The 25,128-nt window shown below is 37.6% G+C and overlaps 8 protein-coding genes across 12 annotated transcripts; 2 read left to right on the plus strand and 6 right to left on the minus strand.

Annotated features, from left to right (window-relative positions):
- Positions 1 to 1,683: 1,683 nt before the first annotated feature.
- LOC103861155 (glutathione S-transferase T3-like) lies at positions 1,684 to 3,113 on the minus strand. The gene is made up of 2 exons (XM_009138861.2): positions 2,239 to 3,113; positions 1,684 to 1,921 (listed from the first exon to the last, which is right to left on the minus strand). The coding sequence occupies exons 1-2, from the start codon at positions 3,111 to 3,113 to the stop codon at positions 1,684 to 1,686; spliced, it is 1,113 nt and encodes a 370-aa protein (XP_009137109.2).
- Positions 3,114 to 4,048: 935 nt separating this feature from the next.
- Positions 4,049 to 7,258, plus strand: LOC103860914 (homeobox-leucine zipper protein HAT1). 2 transcript variants are annotated; one of them, XM_018657516.2, is made up of 4 exons: positions 4,049 to 6,124; positions 6,186 to 6,505; positions 6,592 to 6,671; positions 6,772 to 7,258. In XM_018657516.2, exons 1-4 carry the CDS (start codon positions 5,953 to 5,955, stop codon positions 7,055 to 7,057), a joined length of 858 nt encoding a protein of 285 aa, XP_018513032.1. In that variant the 5' UTR covers positions 4,049 to 5,952; the 3' UTR covers positions 7,058 to 7,258. The 2 variants fall into 2 exon arrangements, with proteins under 2 accessions (XP_018513032.1, XP_009136844.1); XM_009138596.3 differs by having other exon boundaries at positions 4,081 to 6,106.
- Positions 7,259 to 7,688: 430 nt separating this feature from the next.
- On the minus strand, positions 7,689 to 9,571 carry LOC103860915 (palmitoyl-protein thioesterase 1). 3 transcript variants are annotated; one of them, XM_009138598.3, is made up of 8 exons: positions 9,224 to 9,571; positions 9,053 to 9,134; positions 8,733 to 8,973; positions 8,566 to 8,631; positions 8,445 to 8,483; positions 8,240 to 8,362; positions 8,050 to 8,084; positions 7,689 to 7,934 (listed from the first exon to the last, which is right to left on the minus strand). In XM_009138598.3, exons 1-8 carry the CDS (start codon positions 9,324 to 9,326, stop codon positions 7,919 to 7,921), a joined length of 705 nt encoding a protein of 234 aa, XP_009136846.1. In that variant the 5' UTR covers positions 9,327 to 9,571; the 3' UTR covers positions 7,689 to 7,918. The 3 variants fall into 3 exon arrangements, with proteins under 3 accessions (XP_009136846.1, XP_009136845.1, XP_018513031.1); XM_009138597.3 differs by having other exon boundaries at positions 8,050 to 8,142; positions 9,224 to 9,518; XM_018657515.1 differs by lacking the exon at positions 9,224 to 9,571 and having other exon boundaries at positions 8,050 to 8,142; positions 8,733 to 8,965.
- A 159-nt stretch (positions 9,572 to 9,730) lies between these two features.
- Positions 9,731 to 11,371, minus strand: LOC103860916 (deSI-like protein At4g17486). The gene is made up of 5 exons (XM_009138599.2): positions 11,176 to 11,371; positions 10,691 to 10,887; positions 10,338 to 10,625; positions 10,182 to 10,262; positions 9,731 to 10,100 (listed from the first exon to the last, which is right to left on the minus strand). The coding sequence occupies exons 2-5, from the start codon at positions 10,824 to 10,826 to the stop codon at positions 9,961 to 9,963; spliced, it is 645 nt and encodes a 214-aa protein (XP_009136847.1). The 5' UTR covers positions 10,827 to 10,887; positions 11,176 to 11,371; the 3' UTR covers positions 9,731 to 9,960.
- A 198-nt stretch (positions 11,372 to 11,569) lies between these two features.
- LOC103860918 (ubiquitin carboxyl-terminal hydrolase 3) lies at positions 11,570 to 13,529 on the minus strand. Its single transcript, XM_009138603.3, has 9 exons — positions 13,200 to 13,529; positions 12,952 to 13,083; positions 12,819 to 12,863; positions 12,620 to 12,725; positions 12,473 to 12,531; positions 12,305 to 12,379; positions 12,164 to 12,212; positions 12,016 to 12,092; positions 11,570 to 11,893 (listed from the first exon to the last, which is right to left on the minus strand). The coding sequence occupies exons 1-9, from the start codon at positions 13,272 to 13,274 to the stop codon at positions 11,807 to 11,809; spliced, it is 705 nt and encodes a 234-aa protein (XP_009136851.1). The 5' UTR covers positions 13,275 to 13,529; the 3' UTR covers positions 11,570 to 11,806.
- Positions 13,530 to 13,614: 85 nt separating this feature from the next.
- Positions 13,615 to 15,795, plus strand: LOC103860919 (RGG repeats nuclear RNA binding protein B). Its single transcript, XM_009138604.3, has 7 exons — positions 13,615 to 13,990; positions 14,275 to 14,557; positions 14,645 to 14,710; positions 14,802 to 14,922; positions 15,000 to 15,158; positions 15,240 to 15,290; positions 15,378 to 15,795. Exons 1-7 carry the CDS (start codon positions 13,843 to 13,845, stop codon positions 15,609 to 15,611), a joined length of 1,062 nt encoding a protein of 353 aa, XP_009136852.1. The 5' UTR covers positions 13,615 to 13,842; the 3' UTR covers positions 15,612 to 15,795.
- A 61-nt stretch (positions 15,796 to 15,856) lies between these two features.
- LOC103860920 (ras-related protein RABD2b) lies at positions 15,857 to 17,625 on the minus strand. The gene is made up of 8 exons (XM_009138605.3): positions 17,364 to 17,625; positions 17,040 to 17,112; positions 16,913 to 16,960; positions 16,784 to 16,831; positions 16,627 to 16,698; positions 16,390 to 16,545; positions 16,209 to 16,312; positions 15,857 to 16,127 (listed from the first exon to the last, which is right to left on the minus strand). The coding sequence occupies exons 1-8, from the start codon at positions 17,375 to 17,377 to the stop codon at positions 16,034 to 16,036; spliced, it is 609 nt and encodes a 202-aa protein (XP_009136853.1). The 5' UTR covers positions 17,378 to 17,625; the 3' UTR covers positions 15,857 to 16,033.
- Positions 17,626 to 23,007: 5,382 nt separating this feature from the next.
- Positions 23,008 to 25,127, minus strand: LOC103860921 (putative glycerol-3-phosphate transporter 4). 2 transcript variants are annotated; one of them, XM_033288141.1, is made up of 3 exons: positions 23,907 to 25,127; positions 23,305 to 23,823; positions 23,008 to 23,221 (listed from the first exon to the last, which is right to left on the minus strand). In XM_033288141.1, exons 1-3 carry the CDS (start codon positions 24,943 to 24,945, stop codon positions 23,184 to 23,186), a joined length of 1,596 nt encoding a protein of 531 aa, XP_033144032.1. In that variant the 5' UTR covers positions 24,946 to 25,127; the 3' UTR covers positions 23,008 to 23,183. The 2 variants fall into 2 exon arrangements, with proteins under 2 accessions (XP_033144032.1, XP_033144031.1); XM_033288140.1 differs by having other exon boundaries at positions 23,008 to 23,823.
- Position 25,128: the final 1 nt, after the last annotated feature.

Consider the following 25,128-nt stretch of genomic DNA (forward strand, 5'->3'; position numbering starts at 1 on the left):
TGGTAGTCGGATTGACTGAATAAAAGTCGCCCATTTCGGATATATACCATCTGTTAGGTAATATGCGAGATGGTACTCCGTTCCGTTGACATAATAGTTAACTTCTGGGGTGACCCCGTTAATAATGTCATCAAAAACAGGTGATCGATCAAGAATATTAAGATCGTTCATAGTACCTGGAGCTCCAAAAAAAGCGTGCCAAATCCAGAGGTCTTTTGAAGCAACAGCCTCCAACACAATTGTTGGTTTTCCGGTTCCCCGTGAATACATTCCTTTCCAAGCGGTGGGACAATTCTTCCACTCCCAATGCATACAGTCGATGCTTCCAATCATTCCCGGGAATCCACGGTCATCTCCAGTATGTAGTAGTCTTTCCAGATCCTCCGGTGTGGGATGTCGTAGGTATTCATCGCCAAACAAGGTGATAATTCCGGCGGTAAAATTGTGCAAACATTTTCGAGCCGTTGTTTCAGCAAGATGGATATATTCGTCTTGCTGATCGGCCGCACCACCGTATGCCAATTGGTGAATAGCTGCAGTACATTTTTGCAGAGGTGAGAGACTTGTCCGTCCGGTTGCATCTTCTGTTAGTCGAAAATACGGTATTTCTGTAGAGAAACGATGCACAATACCCATGAACAAAGATTTGTTCATTCTAAACCGGCGCCGGAATAAACGGGTTGATTATGTTGGATTCTCGGAAAAATAATCATTCCAAAGCCTTCTGTGCCCTTCTTCTCGGTCTCTCTCTATAAAAATTCTTTTTTTTTCTCTCTTTTGGTTCTGGAAAAGGATCATTAAATCCTAAAAACTCAGCAGCCATTGAATCAAATTCATCATCATCACTCTCATTGTGGTAATGATAATGCGAAGATGAAGCCATTCCAATGTTTTAAAAGATGAGAAGAAATTATTAAAGAGAGGAGAAGTTGCGAAATTTTTTGTGTCACAATGTCTTATATTTATAGAAGTGTGTCTACCTTGTGATACTAGTCTTTGTACGACAAGTGAGGAGATGTATTTTGGAAAGTTTGTCACGAGAAGTGTATCTTGTGAATGTGTCTTCCAAAATTATTAGCATCTTGTGAAGTGTATTTTGGATATATGTTCACGAGAAGTGTATCTTGTGATACTAGTCTTTTACGTGTTAGTAGCCTCTTGTCTTGTTATGTAAAATTATTAACATCTCGTGGTTGTTACAAAATATTACACAAGGCATTACAAAATATTCCACAAGTCATTACAAGTCTCCATAATTCATTAAACAGCATAACATTTCCGAGAGAGGGAAGACCATATCCTAGTCTCCAAAATCATTAAAGTGCATTACATATCCTAATACAAAGATCGTGAGTCACTTAAAACAGATCACCACAACTAAGAAAACTAACACAGTGATCACTAGGCCACCAAATAGTTCAAAACCAATGAGGTAACTTGCTCTCTTCTTTCCTAACTCACAGACAAGGTTCTCAAGCCTAACCAATTTCTGCTCAGTTTCAAAGTCACTAAACAAGGTTAGATTGTCTACCTTTTCATTGAGTTGAAGTACATGTCTATCCCTTGCCCTCATCTCCTCCATCATGGCGACATCCCACCACTTCCATACATGGCATTCTCCATCGTCAGCTTGGTCACAAGTGAAGTAAAGTCTTCCTCTATCGTTAAGAGTCTTCGAAGTTGCTAGTTTTGGAGCGCCACCACAGTAGCAGGTCTGCGGAAATCCGAACTCAACTTCAGGTTGAGGTGGGTATTGAGGCGGCTCTTGGTCTCCACGGATGAGCTCTTCTTGGTCCCGACGGATGAGCTCTTCTTGGTCCCGACGGATGAGCTCTTCTGTAGAGCTGTATCCACCGTCTGATGAATCCCCACAATAATCCTATGAAAGAGATGGCTGGCTGTATCTATATCGTCCCATTTCCTAAAATTAACAGAAATAAACACAGATCATTTTAATTCAAACAGAAACATAGCGAACACAGAAACTTCGATTCATGGTAAAACAGAAATAAACACATAGCATTTTAATTCAAACAGAAACATAGCGAACACAGAAACAGAAACACATAAGAATTTAAATTAAAACAGCAACAGCAACTTTCATTCATTAGATAGAAGGATACATACAAAACAGAGACATTTAGAATTTTTTCTACCAAAGAAACATGGAAACGGTTGATTCAAAGAAACAAAGAAACATGGGAACTTAGAGCTTAACAAGCTAATCCTTAGAAATACAGCGCCAATAGCTTATTCTTGACAATTTCTTCAGCCTCAGTAAGTGGTTGATTCTTGGCTAGAAGTGTGTCAAGAATCGCAAGCTTTGTTAGTCTCTCCTTCATCAAGAGATCATCCTTCTTCATCTCCCAAACGGTCTGACACTCCTCCATAGACCTCACTGGCGCGGTATTCTTCCTTTTAGCTTTCGCCGCCTTGATACCTTCAGGACGGACCTCAGGATCACCTACGGGGCAGCTTGAAGCTTGGGAGCATGTCTCTTTTCGCTTTGAATTCACGGTAGGCTTAGGAGTGTTAAGGCTGACCCATTTCTGCTCATACCTCAACACACACCAAGCATGGTCAAGCGTGAATTTTGTCTTGTGATCGGCGAAGTAGATGTCTTTGGCGAGCTTGAGAAGATCATTGTCATTCTGACCAGAACTCATCTGTCTCTCAGCTGCCGCGTATGCAGCACAGAATTTGTTCGTGTAGTCATTGATTTTGTGCCACCTTTGCTTACAATGGAGATGCTCTCGTGATTCACCACTCGCTTTAGCATGGGGACTTGACGCATAGAACTCACCAACTCGTTTCCAGAAAGTCCCTGATTTTTGATCAACTCCAACTACAGCATCCTTGGATGTGTTTAGCCACCCACTTATTAACACCTCGTCATCGGCTGGAGTCCAGTTCTTTCGCTCCCTAGAGGCAACTGGTGGGTTTTCGGGTGCAACAGGAGCCTGTGGTGGTTGTGAACTAAAAGCGGGGATGTCTGATGCTCCAAACTGATGAGGAGAACCATAACTTTCATAAGGAAAGGTCTGGCTGTTAAGAAAGTTGACGAAACTAGGACGAGGCTGAGTAAATGGATTCAATGGATCACTTGAATCCATTGAGATTATACGAGATAGAAGAGAGGAAGAGAGGTTGTTGCGTTTCAATAAGTGAAAGATTGATGTGTTTTAATAGGTGAAAAGTGAGGATGTAATAAGTAACCTTCTTAAAGACCTAACCACAAACTACCAGGGTCTAATCAGAACTTATTACAGTAATAACAACAAAGCTCAACTTTAAGCTTTATCTTAACCGAACGAGAACAACAACAAACGAGAACAACAACAACAACCTATAAAGAAGAAGACAACAACAAACTATAAAGAAGACAGAACACAGAAAACAACGAAACTATAGTAAACTTGTTTTCCAACTACTTCCCATTACACTCATCAAACCAAGCAAACATATCTCCACGCTATCTTAAACATTCTTACACAAAATCACAAACACAGTACGGTATCTTACACAAAATCACAAACACAGTAAGCTATCTTAAATGTCCACACCAACTAAAACAATTACGTTTAAGTCATAAAGAAGACAGAAGAAGACAAACCTCGATTCTACTAATCAAACGACTAATCAATTAACTCCCTAATCAGCCGATGTAGATTATCAGACATAGCTTCAGTTCTTAACCCATTGGTTCAGTTTAGAACCCTAATCAATTAACACTAATCAACCGAGAAAGACAAACCTCGATTATATAGTCTAAACAATTCGAAAATCACAAAAGGGAGGTACATGAAGGAACACGAACCTTCTGGGGTTCGATCGGTTTTGGTACTCGATTAAACGACAAAACAGAGAGGATTGCGATGACTTTATTTCCTGCCGATATCGCCTTGTCGAGAGAGAGAGAAGAAGGAGACGAAGTGAATGAATCCCGACCAAACTCGACTCTCTCTCTCCCCTTGGGTTTGCCTTTCCCGAGCTGCCACGTACTCCCAAGGACTTTGTTAAAAACTTCTTATTCTGAAAACGTTTGTCCGATTTTTCTTTATTTTTCATTTTCTTTTGGGCCAATATTATGTCGGGACTTGGGTTTAGATACGCCGATATTGGTGCTCTAAGGAAAGTTAGGTCCAAACATTTAAAGTCCCCTAATGATGGTGACATTAGTCTACAGCAAATTCTGTTATTAAGCTACGCATCAAACATGATTTAACAACATTGAGCATTATCATTAGTCCTACCCAAAAAGCAAAACATATATATACGCGATACGCCTCAAATGATTACATCATCAGAAAATAACGATTTGTATTTTTATTCGTGAATCTTTGCTTTACGTATTGGCTGAGACTGCATTTTAACCTTCAGAAATAAGAAAAAACATTCAGAAGTAAATGTATTGAGTTGATATTCTAGTTGTTAAAAAACATTTTCTTTGCAAATTTTGCATATAATGATTACAAAGAAGCGAAAATGATTGAAGGCGCGTCGGCGCAAATGATAAGATGTCGGCGTGTGAGGATACAAAATAAAACGCACGGCCGGGTCGAGTGTTTTCGGGTCCCCTATAGTCACGTGAGGGGACCTACCTGCCCATATTACCCTCTCGAGCCCAAAACTGTAGAGTTCTCAAATTCGATTTAATTAAATTCAGACCACTCTAACAAAACTTCTTAAAATAAAATCCTAATAAATCATCTTTTAGCTGTGAAAAAAATTACACGTCTTACATTTTTAACATAAACACGTCTTACATTTTTTAACATAAACACGTCTTCCAAGTATTGCGATTGATAATCGAAATTCAAAAGATACATCTGTGTAAAAATAGGGGTTAGATATAGATTTTAATCGATTATGTAAAAAGTCTACAATTGGTTAACAAAAATAAAATTCTGTTTTTACTACAAAATAAATATGATGTTTTATAGTTTAACAGTTTAACTAATTTCTTTTTATTAGTTTGTTATTACTACCACGTTCTATAAAACTAATGGATACAGAAAGTATATAAATTCTTGAAATGAACGTATAGAGAGAAACAGTCAATAAATATTGGATCCATGATTATGGTGTTAAATGAAGTGATAGATCCCACGTCCCACATGGATATGACTGGATCACAGCAGTTTATTGGCCCACAACTTTGAAGGAGTTCAGATTCATGTGGATTGTGTTTTTTACCAACCACTTGATTTATTCCATTTCTCAATATTTAATCAACCAATATTGCCAACTATTTCTTTGATATTTGGTATCATCCTTGTGTGATCTCGACTGATTAATTTTCTTTTCTTCTATAGACATACCATATACTTATACATATTTATGTGCACAATCCTAAGTTCAAGAAAAATAAATACATATATACTTTCCACACACGTTAATTTTGTTGCTTTTGGCAGGAATTTACAAGAAGATACTGTAATGTGAGTGTTAATTTTGAAACTAAAGCACTTTGGATTCCATACATATACAGAATAAATTTTAGTTTTAAGGAAAGAGAGGACTTATATGATGTACTCTCTATAATAGTAAAAGAAGGAAAAAGACAAAGAAAAAGTGAAAGACAATGAGGCAACAAGTTGGTGATAAAATAATAGAGGTTTCAAAAGGTCATTATAACGATTTACATATTAATTGGCCAACATGGCAAGCTCTCATTTCATTCAACTCCTATATTAATCATCTCTTTTCATCCCATTTCACACCTCTCTATCTCCATCTCTCCATAAGAACCCTAGAAGGTTGATGTTGTCCTCTTTACACTTCCTCCACTACCAAAACTAGAGCTTTTGAGGACAAACTCAAAGTTTCTCTTGTCACCTCTACTCATAAAAACCAAAGCGTTTTATATATATATTCTCATTTCACAAAACCTTACTTTTTGAAAATTTTCTTGGGTCAAAGAAAATATTCAAGGCCTAGATTATATTTATCATGATGATGGGAAAAGAGGATTTGAGTTTAAGTCTGAGCTTGGGGTTTGCACAAACTCACCATCCTCACAAGCTGATGAATCTCAAACCCACTTCTTCACCCATATCTAATCTCCAGATGTTTCCATGGAACCAAACCTTTGTTTCCTCCTCAGGTGCACTTCTTCTTCAAGGTCTTGACCTTTTCTTCAAGACACAAATAGATCTAGAAATAACACGTTTCCATTTTTGCAGATCATCAAAGCCAACAGTTGTTTACGAAAATAAACGTGAACAGCTTGCCGGTTGATTTGGAGGAGGAGACAGGAGTTTCTTCCCCAAACAGCACGATCTCTAGCAACGTGAGCGGCAAGAGGAGAAGCGAGAGAGAAGGAACATCAGGTGGTGCTGGAGATGATCTCGACGTCACTTTGGATCGATCTTCCTCACGTGGAACCTCGGAGGAAGAAGAAGAAGAATACGGTGGAGAGGCTTGTCGGAAGAAGCTTAGGCTATCCAAAGATCAATCCGCTGTTCTCGAAGACACTTTCAAGGAGCACAATACTCTAAACCCCGTAAGTCCACTGTTCATCATCATATTATAGAGAGAGGGTATTCTTGTAAATAATCTGATCTAACATGGGCTTTGGTACTTCTGCAGAAACAGAAGCTGGCTTTGGCTAAGAAGCTAGGCTTAACCGCAAGACAAGTGGAAGTGTGGTTCCAAAACAGAAGAGCAAGGTGGGAGTCATATATAACTCATTTTAGGACATTAATTGACTATTTTACCCCTTTAGAACAATGTTTATTTACAATACAAATCAATTTTTGTGTCTTATAGGACCAAGTTGAAGCAAACTGAAGTAGACTGCGAGTATTTGAAGAGATGCGTAGAGAAACTGACTGAAGAGAATATACGGCTCGAGAAAGAGGCTGCGGAGTTGAGGGCACTAAAGCTTTCACCGAGATTGTATGGTCATATGAGTCCACCAACCACGCTTCTCATGTGTCCATCATGCGAACGTGTGGCCGGACCATCCAACCACAACCAACGGTCTGTGTCTTTGAGCCCGTGGCTCCAAATGGCACATGGGTCAACTTTTGATGTGGTGCATCCTAGATCTTAACTTTATTTCGTTTTTATGGGTCAACTTTTGATGTGATGTACGTTTTAGATTATTGACTCCCACTACATCAATACTTAAAAGCCTTTAGCATTGTTAAAAAAAAGCCTTTTACATTTTAAATTAATTAAATCTGATTAAATTAGATGTTCTTGTCTTCTTGATGACAAACAGAATTGGGAAAAGGGGAAATCACCTTTTTTTTTCTTTGTCCATTAGGCACACTAACTACCATGTTGACAAAATCAGGACTCTGCCTTCATTACGTTTAACAAAGATCTTAATACATGCAACCATGTTGGATTTGCTGTTATTCAAAGTACATAGTAATAATACTTGAAAACTTCATTTGATGATGGATTAACTGTTATGATACATACTGAAATACAATGATTTACATTAGGTGACTTTCACAATCTTATAAGTTTTATTTCGTTACCTATAATACGATTATTAAATGCCTTTTCAAGATTTTTGGAAAATTATATTTGTATTGACTAACAACTAATAATTACTTTTGGAACTTCATATGAACAACACCAACCAATCAAATATTTTCTAAACATGTAATTGGTTAATGTCAAATTTAACACAAGATTTTTACCGAATAATTTTTTTGGTAAAATTTACCGAATAATTTCAAATATTATCAGTTATATTTGGATTTGGGAGCAAATATGTTTTCTTATAAAGTGACAGTGAGTCACATGTTAAAGATTTTACGAACTTGTGTGCATCAAGCCATCAAGTAAGGCACAACGTATTTCACAACGTCATTATACGCTATCATAAGGTGGTCCCCTGAGACACTCACATACTTCACTTTTCCTACGTCATCCAGTGCTTTCAGACCGATCCAGTCTTCTATGTATAGTTTTGTCTGAAGAAGAACGCATTTATAGTTTTAGCAAACAAATCTTCGGTGTTCAAAAAAAAAAAAGAAAAGCAAACAAATCTTCAACAAAGAAAGGAAAGACAGAGAATGAGAGATTCACCTGTTGAGTTGACAAAAGAGAATCGAAGCCATCATCTGTATAATATCCAAACCAAGAAGTTTCTTTAGGGACCAGTGTTGTGTCGTTCTGGAACTATTTAAGGATTAAGAAGAAGAAAACAGACTCAATTATAAGCTTACAAAAACATGTTTTCAAATTAAAAAAAAAAAGAAAGGAGACAGCAAAGTACCATGACAAGAACCAAGTTATGTAAGCTCATGAAACGGTTTTTGAAAGTGGAGTTTCTTTGGTCAGGTCTCTCATTGTTCAGCTTTGGTAGATACTTGGAGTGATCCAAATACTTTGTCATTTCCTGAGAAAAAAACAAAGCCATCGTGCTTGGTAACCAGAATCGATTTTGAACTAATTAATTTGGTTTTAAGTAAATAACTTACACCAGGGATCTTGACATAACCACTAGGAGCAATATGATCCTGCATAGTGACTAACTAAATCAAATCATGATTAAAGGAATTTGATCTTGAACAAAGATATATAGATAGTGTTGTTATATACTTGAACGAAGTCGTTGTATATCTCTAACTTCATCAAATCTTCTGCTATAGCGCAGATTGGACCAGACTTCACACACAACAAAAACACACATGATTAACTCCATTGTTGTTAATAACAGTGATTTAGAGTAGTAACCAATAGAATTAATAAATTTAAAGTTTATCTACAGAGCACTTGGGGATAGCGGCGATGCCAGCATGAGGTCCTCCTAAGGAAACATAGTTGATGACAGGAGGAGCATCGTCGCAGAACTCGATTAGACCTCTAGCTACTAAGTTGCCTTGAGACTGGGCAACAATTTTGTAACCTTGACTCAGCTCTTTCATCATTTTAACTTTCTCACACGCTTCATTCGCTTGGTGCATTAGTGGCATGAACCATGTGTCTATTTCTCCGTTACCTATTTCTCTTTGAAAAAAAAATAAAGACCATTAAGATGAGTTAAAGACAAGTTAAGTGTTTGTTAAAGGTTGATGACACAACTTACAAGCAAGAGCCAGGAGAGGCGGAGAGGTTGCTTAGGAGTTGCGTGAAGTTACTAACTCCACCAGAGCATTTATCTCCAATTCCTTTTTTATTATTATTAATTGTTATGTTTTTAAACATAATTAATCGGAAAAGAAAAAACATAAACTAGATTGAAGATGAAATTAATTACCGTGGAACAATATAAATGGAATAGAGTTTGAAACCGGAGCGGTTGAGAATAAGACGGCGGCCACCGTTAAAAGGAGAACAGGTCGCCGGAGAATGTTGGCCATGAGATTGCTGAGATCTATGTAATCCTTTTTCTCCCTCTCTCTCTAGTCTCTACCATATGCGAGATTGCTTGTGACTATATGAGATTGCTAGTCAAAAAGGGGTGTTAGCTTTTTTTCTACCCTATATAGAAGAATCATATTAAATGAATTACTTCCGTTTTAAACATTAGTGGACTTTATAACATCCTTTTTCTTTTTTGAGTTTTGTATTCATTCATTTGGCAGTTTTGTCTTCATATTATTCCTTAACCTGTCACCGTAATTATCTAAAGCATAATTTTTTTTATCTTCTCGTTTCTTGTTTTGATATTGGTTTGTTTCTCTACTGAACTCGACCAATAAAAAGAAAAATATACAACAATTTAACAATAAGTAAAAGATGTGGAGACATCTTCCAAAAAATATTTACTGAGAAAGGGGTGGCTTAATTTTTATAAAATCTGGAAGATGTTTTTTACATTTCTAGAATGAGAAGAATACTAAACTGATTTTTTTAACGCAGAACAAGCGCAGCAATAAGGAGACGAATATCACTTTACCCCCCTTTTTGGGTTTCCATGGCTATATTGTGTAACAAACACTAAAAGGGTAGCTTCAAAGGAGGAAGTAGTCGCTGGTTGGCTTCTCAGGGTATCTACTCTCTGGTAAGTCGCACTGGTTTGTTTTGTAGATACACAACATCTCTGTCTGCAACGTTAATGAGATGCTTCTCTGATCCTTCTTCTTCATCATCATCTGACACAGAAGATGCCTCTGAGTTCGATTCATCCCCATCTACATTTAAAAGCCATTGAAGATTTGCTTTAATCACAAAAGAGCATCACTAAAAACTCTCTTTAATCAGGAGGAGCTTACCAGAGAACTCAAGGCGTTCGGAAGGAGCACTAACAGCTGTGAGCTGAATGCTTTCTGGTAAAAGACAATTACAGAACGAACCTGAAACTCAACAAATGAGACGATTAGTTTGGTTGACAACACAAAAGGAGAGGTTTTGATATCTCTCTTTATTACCTAAACGGGCGAGGCGATTGATCCATCCAGGAATAGGCTGACCCGTGAGCTGCAAGCAAACCTCTTGGGTGAAATGGTTACAGTTCTTGGCGATCAAATGGTAGGTGTCACCGTGGAACTTGGACGAGAGCTTCTCCATGTAAGAGCGGAAATCAGAAGGGGACATGGTTGTAGTTCCCAGGAGAAGAGAGCGTCTGAAGATGAAGCCAGGGCAGTTCTTAGGCTCTACCTCGTAGACCCCACTCGATGAATACTCGTGAGCTCCGTAGCAATATTCCATACCATGAGCTACATACAATTCAAGTTGAGAGCAAAGAACATACTCAAGCAAGAGAGGAATAAACATTACATACCCTCTACTCCGGAATGGAAAATGCCGATCCCAAACCAATAGAGGTAATCGTTGACAGGGGTGAGATCATAGACATTGAGGTAAACCGGTGTTAGACCGGCCACCTCTCCGCTCTTTTCCTCACTTGAGCTCCACATTTTAACTGCAGAATCTTCAATTCAAATTCACGATCGAATCATCCCTTTTCTTCCTAAACCTCTGCAACAACACACGATAACAATAAACAATAATCAAATGTTCGATGAAAAATCATTGGAATTGAAACAAATGAAAACTTGTTTTAGCAGCTAATGAGAACAGATCCAAGGATGTGAACCTAAAACCTAGCTATAAATGAATCGAAGCCCAGAATCTAATAACGCCATATCGCTCGAGTTGCAGATCGGGAAACGCACGAATAAGATTGGAATTGAGGCTCCTCGTTTGTTTTCCTCTTCACATCATTCATAGACGAAGATTAGAGAGAGAGAGAGAGAGAGAGCTTACGTGTGACTCTTTGATGATGGATGATTTCGAAGAAGGGATTTTGCGAGAAAGATGACTTTGATCGACAACAACTGTTACTTTTTTTCGTTTCTCACGTTTTCCTTTTTCGCTTTTTTTTTGTTTTCCCTCTGTAAAATTTATTTAAGAAGTAGACGAGAAAACCCAGAATTGATTGATCCCCAATTAAATTGTAGAGTGACATTAAAATTCGATTTATACTTTTTTGGTGGATTTATTGATTTATTGATTAAAATTCGATTTTTTTATTTATACCCATAATAAACACATATTTACAGTTTGTTCAAAAAAAAAATAAACACATATTTACTTTGATTTCTTTATCACTTCTATTTTGGTGGCTTCTTTATATTTCGATTTATATGTGTCACTAAGCTAGAAATTCATTCTCTTAAGAACCTTGAGATCACAAAGTAGGTTATTCTCACAAGGTAGGTTGTTCAAAAAAAAAAAAAAACCTTGAGATCATAAACTCTTAAAAGTTTCAGAAACAAGAAAAAGAAGATTCAGAAAGCAGTAAAACATAATCCACCTAGGTAAACAATCCGTGTGGATCATTGTGTCATAAACTCAAAAACACAACACTAATGAGCTTTGCTTCGTAAGAACATCCTCAGGTTCTCTTGGAGATGGCCATCACATTGAAGTTGAGCGTGTCCGGATTCTTCTCAATAATCTTCTTTATCACTTTCGTCGAATCCTGTACATTTAATACCACCCCAAGATTACACATCAAACAAAGTTTCAAAAAAAAAACACACACAAAAACCATTGCATAATCCCTCTCCATGTATTGGTAAAGACTAAAAAGGTTTAAAGTACCTTCAAGAGGGTAGCTGGAGAGGAAGCACCATGTGAAATTGGTCCTGCTTTCCTTCCATCAAGTTCATAGAGCTCACCTGCAATATTTGATTTAGTGCCAATTTATAATTGAGTTTGATTTAATTTTTTTAATGAGAGACTTCGTTACCATCTACACAAGCTAGACAGATGAAATGTGTGTTCACGTCATCAGAAGCCTGTAGAAGATGGGAAAAAGTAAGAAAAAAAAACAATGTAACATATAAATAAATATGTTTCCACATTAGCATAATCGGAGGTATGAGTTTACCGGTGTTTCACCAGCTGTAACAGCTGCTGAATGAGCATCCTCTATTTGACTATCATTCTCTAGAAACCTTCCACGCTATCATAATTACCAATATAAACATTAACCATGAAACAAACACTTACAGTTAAGAAACATCAAATCTAGAGGAAGATGATAAGATGGAGAAACCTCCATAGGAGTCATATTGGATGTGGTTTTGAAGAATTTATCCAAAAACGACCCCTCAGCTGCAAAAAGGAAGTGATAATCGTCAAAGATTATATACCCTTCTGATCAAAGGAAAAAAAGCACACAGATAGATGTTAACAGACTTACAAAGCTTGATTTCAGAGGTAATGTTGCCAATAGCGTGAAGAAGACCAATGGTTCCACAAGCATTACCAACAGTTTGTTTCATGAAGTAAACGTTTTCACTATGCACCTATCATCCACACAGAACCAATATGAAACTAAAGAAACAAAAGGGTTCCAATTCATGAAGAACAAAAACAGGTGTTGTTAATCAGAAACTAACCTTCTCCTTAATTTCCTTGTCTTGCTCGATCCTCTCTTCTTCACTCTATACACCAAAAACATGGATTCTTTCAATCAATACAAGGCAGACATATTCAGAGATGGGTTTCAATTGATAGTTACAAAGAAGAGACCTTTTTGGTGATGGGGTAAAGGAAGAGAACAGCAAGGACAGGCTTTGGAACCATCTCAAGGAGCTCGTCATCTAAACCAAACACATCATTACACTCCGCTTCATCTGGAGCAACTCCAAGCCCCCACAGAAACTGCATACACACACACACCAATACGAAGAAAAATCACTGAATAGAATCTTCCCAGTTTTAGAAACGTTCACTTTCCGATGATCGGAGAAGGAGTACTTTGTGAAACGGGACAATACCTGATTCATAACATCGGGGTTAGCTTCAAGTGGAAGCCATCTCTTAGCTGAAGAACTCTCGTCTATGGTCGCCATCTTAAGGATCGTCTCTCTTTTGATCGGTGTTTGTAGAAGAAATCAAATCTACGAAGCAACGAATCACTGAAAGAAGTTCCGTGAAGCGAAGCTCATTCTCTAAGCGGTGCTGTTAACGGGCCTGGCCCATTTAAGCTGTTTACTGACAGTACACGTGCCCATAGCAGATAAATAATTCAACCATATGCTGATATAAAATCGGCCCGGCCCGGCCCAAACTGATTATAGTTTCAGTCTTACGGAGATGAACGGCGTAGATTTTGTTTACAGTAGAGACGCGCGCAGAGGATGGTTTTTTTTTTTTTTTTTAAGATTAGGGTATTTAGAGGAAAGGTATCATAGGGCTAGGGTTTTGCTACTACTCTCTTATCGCAGCTTCCTTCTTCTTCACACACACTTGTTGGGCGTCGAAACAACGCTGTCCGAATCATATCTTCGATTCTTGATTTTTTATTCTTCCTTCATGAATACGTATAGTCACTAAGGGTTTCTTCATCCTCCAAAAAAATAGAAACAAATTCCTCAAAAAAATAATAGTATCCGGACTAGTTTGTTTCTAGATTCATTCATGGCGACCGTGAACCCTTTCGATCTCTTGGACGATGACACTGAGGATCTCCACAAGCTCGTGGCGGCTAAGCCGTTGAAGGTTGAGAAACCTGCTCCGGTTCAGCTTGGTAAGCTGCCGACTAAGCCGCTTCCTCCTTCTCAAGCTGGTGAGGCTTTCTGTTTCTCAAGTTTTGATTCTAGTTTATTAGATTGGATTAATTGGTTCGGCTTGATTGAGTTTAATAAAGTCAAACTTGTGAACTCTTGTCCTGAAGACACCAAGTGTAATAGATGAAAAAAGAGTTGACTTTTTATTGTTTAGCTGAGCTTGACTTTATTTGGTCGTCGTTATAGACTCGGGGATATGAGTGAGTTTCTTTATTATATTTATTTATTGAAATTATTAAACTTGAATTTATGAGATGTTACATTTTTTGTTTAATTTGATTAGTGAGGGAGGGAAAGAAGGGACCTGGAGGAGGAGGTCGCGGTGGTGGAGCACGTGGTGATGGACGTGGTAGGAGTGGTGGATTCAACGGGGAGCCCAGGAACAATGATGGTCCTGGTAACGAAAACGGATATGTTGGAGGCTACAGACGCTTTGAGGAAGGAGATGGAGCGAGACGTGGTGGGTCTGTGGGTGGATACCGTGGCCGTGGTGGTCGACGTGGAGAGTCGGGTGACTTTGAACGCCCACGTAGGAACTTTGACCGCCAGAGTGGAACAGCTCACGGGTAAGCAAAGCAAAGCAAAGCTTCTTAAAATTGATACTCTTTGTAATAATTTTTGGTTTGTGATTTGTTAAACTTGTTGTTGAGTAGAAATGGGTTTAAACGTGATGGAGCTGGCCGTGGCAACTGGGGAACAAATGAGGATGAAATTCCTCCGTAAGTTTTTTTAAAAAGAATCGGTTTAGATCATGTATGTGTTTTCTATGGTCTTGAAAATAAACTGTTATTGTTTTGTTGCAATCATTAGAGTAACTGAAGAATCAGCAGCAGTGGTGGAGAAGAGTTTGGCAGTTGAGAAGGAAGGTGAAGCAACTGATGCAAACAAAGAGACACCTGTTGAAGAGAAAGAGCCCGAGCCAGAGGACAAGGTAATATAAAATCATGTTTCGAGTTCATTTCTCAATCATGTGAAGTGTTATCTAATGGTGATTATACTGTTTTGTAGGAGATGACTCTGGAAGAGTATGAGAAGGTTTTGGAGGAGAAGAGGAAAGCTCTACAGGCAACAAAGATTGAGGAGAGGAAGGTTGACACAAAGGTGTTTGAGACCATGCAACAGCTCTCAAACAAAAAGAGCAACAACGATGAGGTCTTCATCAAACTGGTGAGTTTGTATTTCATTTTAATCTTTTATTATAATAGTGTGTGTGCTTATTGAAACTTGAAATGGTGTTGTTGTTATCAGGGAACAGAGAAGGACAAGCGCCCAGTTGAGAAAGAGGAGAAGACCAAGAAGGTTCGCTAGTTTACTCCCAAGGATTAAGCGCTTTTTGGTCAAAACTATCGCATGCTTATTATACCTTTCCATTGTATGTTTATGTAGTCGTTGAGCATAAATGAGTTTCTGAAACCAGCGAATGGAGAGAGGTACAGAGGTGGTTACCGTGGTGGAAGGGAAGGACGTGGAGGTCGTGGACCAAGAGAAGGAGCTGAAGGAAGAGGTCGTGGACCAAGAGGAGCCGATGGAGGAGAAAACCAGAGGGCTGCTGCACCAAAAAGGGTTGCTCCCGCACCAAAAATTGAAGACGCCGCACAGTTCCCTACTCTGGGAAAGTAAAGGCTCTCTCTTCTGTCTTGGTCCTTCAGCCTCTGGGTTTGGACTCTTTTGTTTTTTTAATCTCTCTTATCTGGTTTGGATTTTGTTCTTTCTGATACCCTTCGTTTTGTTCTACGAACCCAATTTTGGGAGTTTTTAATATTACGTTAAATGAGGCAGAAAGAAAAATCCATTCTTCGACCAATGTGTCTGTAATGTTTTAGCTTTAAAGTTAACTGAGACTTATATTTTAAGAAAAGAACAACTTTTAGCGATGAAAAACTTAGCTTATTGTGTTCCAAGTACATTACAAAAAATATAGAAGATTTTGAACATAATGATTGAAAAACCAAAACACATAAAAGATGAAGAAGGGCAAAGATGTTCAGATGTCATACATTCAAACGGATGAGATACTATAGTTAAGTGTTTCAAAAAGAGAATTAAGAAGAGCAGCAGCCTGATTGCTGGTTTACAGGTTGTCCTCGGATCTGGACGGTTGCTGGCTTGGATCCTCCAGAAGGTTGGCTCGCCATTCTGCAAGCAAACCGGACTTAGCCTACTCTCCAAGTGTGACCAAAATCTATGAACTCAGCTTGATGGTTAATAATGAATTACCTTGTCTTGATTGCAGCAGTCATGGCCATGAAAGCTTCTTCGACATTGGTAGCATTCTTGGCACTTGTCTCCAAGAATGGGATCCCAAGTTCATCTGCAAAAGCCTGTGTTGCCAGAACAAAACATTACAGTATGCCAAAAAGACCTTAAACTGTGACGAACTTGTGAAGCATATTTTTACTTTGGCTGTTTCAGTGGATACTACTTTCTGTGAAGTGAGATCGTTTTTGTTCCCAACCAGTAGCTTGTTCACACTCTCACTGGCGTAGCGGTCGATTTCGTTTAGCCATTGCTTGACATTGTTGAAGCTTTCTTGGTCTGTTACATCATAAGTCACCTGACCAAAAAAAAAAAAAAAACAATTCAGTCTCTAATCAATGGATGTTAAATAACATGGGAGTCAGAAATGCGAGCATACAATAATCCCATGAGCTCCTCTGTAGTAACTGCTGGTGATGGTTCTGAAACGCTCTTGACCTGCCGTGTCCCACTGCATAATTGGTGATAATAATAAAACAGAGTGAGCATACAAAATTTCAATCTGAGTGGTCTGACACGACTCAGGACAAACTTACAATCTGGAGTTTGATGGTCTTCCCATCTTGTTCAACAGTGCGGATTTTCTACAAAAAGATCATTACAAAATTACAACTTGTAACGATTTTACTAATAACCAATTTGATAACTGGAGAGAAGAGGCTTACAAAGTCAACACCAATGGTGCTGATGTAGCTATCCAGGTAGGAATCATCCTGTACAAAACAAAAAATTGAGCCACAACAGGATCACTGAGTAATGAGTATAGAGAAAGAGAGAGAGAGAGATACTTACAGCAAACCTTAGAAGCAAGCATGATTTGCCAACACCGGAATCACCAATTAGCAAAAGCTTGAACAGATAGTCACTGCAAATGAGAAAAAAACAACAGAGAATCAATTCGATAGCTATTATTTTTAAATCGAAAAATCATCTGTGAATTCAAGAGATCTCTCAACAAAATTTCGTAGATCTATACGATCCACGATATCGAATCAAACAGAATGATAACAAAGCTAAAATTGGTCCTTCTTCTTCGATGATCCAAATAGAAGCTAAAACTACAGAGACGCTCAAATCGATTTGAAGGATATGATGAGGAATAAGGAATGTTCTTACTATTCAGGATTCATGGGATCGAGCTACCGGTAAGAACGAAGAGGAGGAGATTCCGCTGATCTTTCGTCTTCGTCGGTGAGAAGCGCGATTTGAGAGACGTAAACGATGGCTATATGTGTCGACGTCGTGTTTTAAATACGTCTTTTTTTTTTTTGAATTGCTGACGTGTCATTGCCTACCCACAAGATGCGTGGAGGAGATAGTTTCTTTTTTTCTTCTTCTCTCTTTTACTTCACTCTCACATTTTTGTCTGATACGGTCGAAAACTACATTTTTTTGAATAAAAATGAGTTATTAGAGTAATGGAGATTTGGAATGCCTTAGAGCATCTCAGTACTCTATTTTTCCCTTTATAATTTACACTAAAATAGAGTAACTCTATTATAGAATTGAATTTGCTCCAACGGTTCACTCTATAATAAAGTGAAATATAGAGTAATCTTATTTTTTTACTCCAAATATAGAGTGAAAAAACAAAATTACTCTATATTTCACTTTATTATAGAGTAACTCTAATATAGAGTGAACCATTGGAGTAAATCTAACTCTATAATAGAGTTACTCTATTTTAGAGTGAAATATAGAGAAAATTATAGTGTAGCATTGGAGATGGTATTACGAGATACACACAGCTACTTTTATACTGTCACGAGCTTACGGATGCGTGTAGACAATATAAAACTAGCTGTGTGTATCTTGTTTCGGTTCGGTTTTGGTTCTGTTTTAGTTTTTCGGGTTTACAAATATAGGAACCGTTCGGGTTTTTATAATTTTCGTTCTGGTTTCAGTCTCAGTTTTCTCAATACAGTTTCAGTTTAGTTTTCGGATTTTGAATAATATGTCCAGGATTAACAGTGTTCAGTCATGCAACGCTAGGTATGACTCTTCATAGTTACAATGTTTCTTGAATGAGGAAGCTACAACCTGAAATAAAAGCTACCGTGGAGTTTGATGCCATTGAACCAACATTTTTGGTTTGTCTCTTCTCCTAAGATGGTTAGGCCATCCCCATCGATCATTTTTTTAGGGAATACCTCTCTAAATAAATTAATTAAAAAAGAAATCAATACAATACTAAAAGCTGAATATCCTCAATGGAGAGGCCCTCCACGTCAACAAATAAAATCGACCAATAGGATCACTGGTTTTCGCCATGTCACCGATGGGATTGGATATTTTGGGCTTCGATTTTTTAATTTTTTTGGTTCAGTTTTCAGGCCCAGTTAGTCCACCCTCTGGAAACCGTAACAAGCTTTCTCTCCCACGATGCCTTCTCTGTTTCTTCTCTTCGTTCTTGGACTATTCATCTTCTCAACGGAAAGTCGATCAATCGACTCCACTCTATCTATGTGCAATGAATCCATCATTTATGGGTTCTTTTCATATCTCTCCCTCTGATTTTCTTTATATCTCTATCTTGCTCAAGATAGTCTACACTATCACAATCAAAATTTGCGATGAATTCTAACCGCAATTCCACTGTTTCAGGCGGTTTTATCTCGAAGCAATCAAACGGAACTGACGGAGCTTCCTCCGCTGAGCCGATCTAACGTACCGGCCAATCCGGTGTCTCTTCCGCCGTACCGATCAAACATTATCATCCTCTTCGATGCCATGCCTGTTTTTTTGGTTATCTTCATCTCTCAATCGGTTCAGTCTCCTCTGAGAAACATAAATAGCCCTTTTGGTTTCCATGGAGCAGTGAATCGTGAATCTACTGCTAACTCTACATCTCCCCCATCTTAATCGATTGTCTAGCTCTGCCTCATATGTCTCTCCTGTCTAAATTTGTAGAAGAAACTGTGTAGATGAAGTAAAGAAGAAATTTCCAGTTTATCCAAGAGGCTTATACTCTCTTTTTCTTCATCTTTGTCTTCTAAATTATTTTATCACGGAAACAAATGGGAGTTTATTATTGGATACAGAGGATCTTCTGTTATTTCCTTGATCTGCGTACTTTTTTTATTATAAAAGTATTGTTTATGTGTCTGATTAAGGTTTTCTTTTTCTATTTGTTGTGGGAACATAGTTTCTTCTGACTCCAACAAGAGGTTTGTGTATGATGTTGGAGCTTATAATAGTGATGATGATAAAGCTGACCAAAACGTAAATTCTTCTTTTTTTTTTATTTTTGCTAAAAGATAGTACAATGTTTCTTGACATGTCTTCTTTATGAACTATGTGGTGATGAATCATTTTTGGTTTACAGGGAATGGGAGATTTCTTGAACGAGATGGCGGCCATGATGAATCTCTGCATAGTGTAAGACTCTGCATTAGTTTTTCCCTTTGGTTTATTATTAGACATGACTGATTGTTTGATATTTGAGATGTTGATTTTGGCATGAGAATAATTCAGGGGACAGTTTTGAACAGGTACAAGATCTGTTTAATGAGACGTTTAAAGGAGACACCGCAGCATTCCCATCCTCATCATCAACATCTTGGTTCGTGTCTCCATCTGTTTGTTATGTAATCTAAGGAAGCCGACGGCGGTGGTTCTCTTGAAGAGGGTGACGACTGAAGTAAAGACGTTAATGGGGGCGGTTCTCATAAGGAGGTTGGTGATACCCATTCCACAACTCGCAAGAAAGAAGTCCCGAGTTTAAAAGTTGTTCAGTTTAGTTTTCTCTTTTGACTCTTGTGTGAATGAATCTTACGGGGTTATATATCCACTTATTTATTTTCTCCACATACTTCACAGGTTGGCACGCTTATTGGTAAAGGTGGGGAGATAGTAAGGAATCTTCAGCTCAGTTCTGGTGTCAAAATCTAAATTTGGAGGGATGCAGAGGCTGATCTAAATTCAGCACTAAGACCGGTGGAGATAATTGGGAATCTTGCTTCTATTGAGAAAGCAGAGAAGCTTATCAATGAAGTTATAGCTCAGGTTATAAATTATCTTTGTTTCTATTTAATTGACAACTTTTGTTTTTACTGTCTGACGTAACATTTTTTTTCCGACTGCAATCTTAGTCTGAAGGAGAAGGTATACCTGCCCTTTTTGTAAGAGGGGCTCCAAAACAAATATGGATCAAAGTTTGAAATGATGGTATTCGGGAGACTATCAAGAACATGCAGACAAAGTCGAGAGCACGGATTCAGGTGGTCCTTTCTATTTATGATCTCAAGTAGTCTAGCATCTTGGTTTAGATTTATATTGTGTTGTCTAGGTTAGTTTTTGCCTGGAAACTTACTACTTGATAGTTGATCAGTTCATTGTTGGGATTTGTTTTTATGATTTGTTGAAACTGTCTACTTATTGTTTCCACGACGTGGACGTAACTGTGTACTTATTTTGTGGTATGAGACTTCATCAACCTTTAGGGGCCTCTTGAAATCAGGGGATAAAATTCACTCTGTGATGTTGGTGACCACAGTTAATCCTAAACTGTTTGGAGATAGATCTAACTAACTGTGGTTCTGCGGAAGAATTTGAGAATGATTCTTCTATCCTTTGTTCTCTTTCATTCCTATGCCAAGTTGGTTCTTATTTTTTGGTAACTGACGTTGTTGATTGTCTTTGTGGTGGTTACAGACAGGCTATGCCGATGGTTGATGGGGCTGCAATAGTGATTTTAAAACTGTTTTTGTGTTATTAGTTAATTTCAAATTGTAATAATGTATTTTTTTGAAGTTAAAAAAAATAAAGTTCTTTCTTTATTACACTAGCAATATATATACACGAATAAATATAATATAACAACATAAACTTGCTTTCTCCGATTCATATGAAAACTTTTTAAGTTATCAACCAAAGCAAATTAACTAAATCAATCAAATTGTTAGAATACAACAAATTAATATATAATTTTATTTTAAATTAAATTATTTAAAAAATGTATTTTCATTAAAAACAAAATAATAAATAAGTAAAACTGATTTGATGGTAATTTTTATGACATATATATATATATTCTGTAAAAGAAATAGAAGCTTAATATGGAAAAAAAATCTTAAATACAAAAAACTCTAAAAATTAACAAAAAAAAACTATGATATCACTTGAAAGCTTCTTAAACAATATTAATAAAATATTTAAGCGATAATTAGATATTTGAATTTTTTTTTGTCATCCAAAAGTTTATTATTAATTAGAATCAGTTATTTGAAGATGTTTAAGAAATGATGGACAAAAAAGATAGGATGAACATAAATGATATATGAACTATGAGTAGTACTTTATAAAGTTGAATTAGTTAACACATCTGCATATCCATTTAGTAAGTAAATTCATTTTTTCTTATATTATATAATAAATATATATTATTTACTGATAATAAAAATATAGTTATTCATATATAATAAATATATATTATTTACTGATAATATAAATATAGTTATTCATCTATCATAAATATCTATGCAAATATGTGAACCAAGTACAACAATCAAACAACATAATAATATCCACAAAGAAAATTTTAAAAATATATTTATGCTATGTAGTCTTATTTTATATTCTTTAAATAATATAATACAATATTATACATAATTTTTTAGAATTCAGAAATACATATAATATCTTATCCGCGCGTAGCGCGGTTAAAAAAATCTAGTAGTTGTAGAAAGAGAATGAAAAAGTTGAGAATCGGTCATTTAGGAAGAAACATCCAAAAATACTGAGATACGTTCACGCTATCTTGCTGTGAAGTGCTTGTTTTCTTTAAAAGCATTTACTTTAAATATATAAAACTAAACTATTCTGAAAATACAAATATAAAAATGATAATAACATGCGCAGTGACGGAGAAACCTACCAATGCAAATGCTCTTAGAGCAACATTATTGGTTCTACAAAATTTTGTCCTTAGAATAAATTAATATTATTTTTTAGTTAAGGTCAAATGCTTAAGGACTTTTGTAAATTTGTTGATTATTGGTAAGACAAAAAAAGTTCTTAGCATATTTTATAATATTTATTTTAATGTGTGATAAGATATAAAAGATACATTTTAAATAAAACATAAAAAAAAAGTTTAACATTAAATTGAAAGAAAAAGAAAATTAAAGAGAGAACGGTTGAGAGATCCGCCGGGAGAACCGCAGAGAATTGAGAGAGAAGGAGATGCGCCGAGAGATCCGTGGTGAGAACCACGGAGAAATGCCTCGGGAGAAGATCCGTCGAGAGGAGACGATTTGGGAGGAGATTCGTCGACGGGAGAACCGTCACGAAGGAGATGTGTCGGTGAGAGCAAAATCGCCCTTTCGATCGCCGCGAGAAAGAAGGAGAGAGACGAGAAATGTCGATCTCGATCCCAATTCGATTTTTCCCTAACGAAAACTCTTTCACCATTTCCTTGCCGACACGTATCACCTAAAGACAAAAAAAAATGTTAGCTAAGGACAAAACATATGCGTCCCAGAGTATATGATGCAATTTTGATGTAAATTAAATCATATACTCCCTAAGGACTAAAGCTAACGACGGCGATAATGTTTCCCTTAGTCATTCTGTTACTTTTTGAGCATTCTTACAACACCTATTGGTGAGTGCATGAAGAATCTAATGAGAGTAATCTTCTCTCTTTTTTACATGTTAGGTTATGGTACATTGGTACGTACTAGTATTCCTATGTTTTTTGTTACGCTTTTTTCATTCAGTTGTGATAAAATAATATCAGGAATTGTCGGAAAGATTAACGGGAAGCAAAACTCTAACACCCTTCATTTGTTATTAGACAAAAACAAATATCATAACATAATCAGACAAACACACAAAGTACAATGAACTTGTAAGTTCCTCTTCAAACTCTTATTACATAACAGAACAAAACTGCAAACAATGTCTTCTGTTCTCACACATATATTCTCTTCTCCATCATCTTCTATCGTTTAAGAGTGGTTCAGATGCATCAGCTGCAAAAACAAACAAAATTAAAACTCGGATTAACGTTTCTAAAAATTCACTCTGATTAGCAAAACAAAGATTTGGTCATTACCTTCATCAACATATCCAAGTTTCTCTCTAATTTCAGCAATAACAAGACGGGTCAAAAGCAACCCAGCACAAAGAGCCCCAACGACCAACATATAGAACACAGCTTCCCAACCCAAAGTCGAAAGAAACCCTGTCAGAAGAGGACCCAAAGCCGCACCAGCAGATCCAGTCCCATCAATAATGGCAGTCACAGTCGCAAGCGCCCTCGAATCCCCTTGTAAAGACTTGTGCGTTCCGAGATCCGCTGAGACCGCGGTTGTGATGAGTGCATAAGGTCCATTCACAAACAAACCAGCAACCATCATGAGAACGATGTTGACTGTCTGAGAGATGCCTCCATAGGAATGGTACACAAGCATTGCCGGAATCGCGGCGTACATGAAAGTTGCTGCGGTCGTAGCTCTTGCTTTGAATTTATCTGAAATGTAGCCGGCAAGAATCCCACCTACAATGCCTCCAACGTCAAATAGAGTGGAGAGGTTTCCTGCTGTTTTCACAGACATATACTCTCCACCAATAGCTACAAATAAATAAATAAAAAAGCTTGTAAGAACATTATAACAAAACACTAAACTCTCTAAATATGACTATCAAAAAACTTACTTGTTTGGCTTAGATAAAACGGTAACCAGTACAAGAACGTGTAAGCCACCAGCTTCGAGAAGAAGAGACACAACGCAAATGGTATAACACCAGGAATCATACAAGCTTGCAAAAGACCAACACTTCTTTTATTCTCATACCTAAACCTTGAACCCTCACTTTCTTCTCCTTCAACATCTGCGTCTACACTTTCTTCTTCTTCTTCAATGTCTCTGTTCCTCTTAATGAACTTACCGGAATTAGAATTGATATCCGGAAACCCAACATCCTCAGGATAAGCAGCCAAGAACAAGTAAACAAGAACTCCACCTAAAGACATGACAAAACCAGGAGCTATAAAAGACCATCCCCAACCATACTGAAGAACACCAGCAGCTATCAAAGAACCACAAATGTTCCCGACAGAAGTATGAGCATTCCATATCCCCATTATAAGCCCTCTCTTCCTCTTCCCAAACCAGTTCCCGACAACAGCCACAACAGACGGCCAGCCCGTCGCCTGAAACAACCCAGCCGCCATCTGCATCACCAGAAAGAACCAAAACGAATGTATATTCCAGAAATAGCCCATCCCGAACAGCCCCACGAAGAATCCACTCCCAATCATTCCCCAAGTCAGAAACAGCCTCAGATCCAACGTATCACCCAAATGTCCAGCAACGTACATTCCCAACGAGTAACAAGCGAGAAACGCCACGTCGATCTCTCCTAGCCTCGACGTACCACCTTTCCCGTTAAACGGTTCCCATCCTTTAGACTCATTATTTGCATTCGCTTCTTCCTTCACGAACACGTTTCCCAAAGGCCAAGGATGCTCGTTGATAATATGAGCTTGCGGTGGTGGCTTAGTGCTTGGCTCTGGGTGCAAAACGCTTTTGACTATGCTGCTTGGTTTTCGAGAAGCGTGGTAACAAGCGTACGCGATGAAAGTGATCAGTAGAATCACGTAGCGAAACGTCTTCGGGCTCCAGTTTCTTCCTCTGATTCTCCTCAGAAGCTGAACCCCTGGTGGTGTCTTCCTCTTTGAACCCGGCGTCATCTTTTTTGAAAAATCTGTCCCAATATAATGATAATAATCGTGACAAAAAAAATCAAAACTTTAGGGAACAGAATCAAATACACAAATCCATGTTTGTGTGTGTTTGAGAAATCAGAATCACGAATTTTAATTGGAGGAAGATTAGAGGTGAGAGAGAGGTTGGCGGGAAGGAGATGTGACACG

The sequence above is a fragment of the Brassica rapa genome, chromosome A03 (assembly GCF_000309985.2).
Source record: "Brassica rapa cultivar Chiifu-401-42 chromosome A03, CAAS_Brap_v3.01, whole genome shotgun sequence".
NCBI classification, from domain to species: Eukaryota; Viridiplantae; Streptophyta; class Magnoliopsida; order Brassicales; family Brassicaceae; genus Brassica; species Brassica rapa.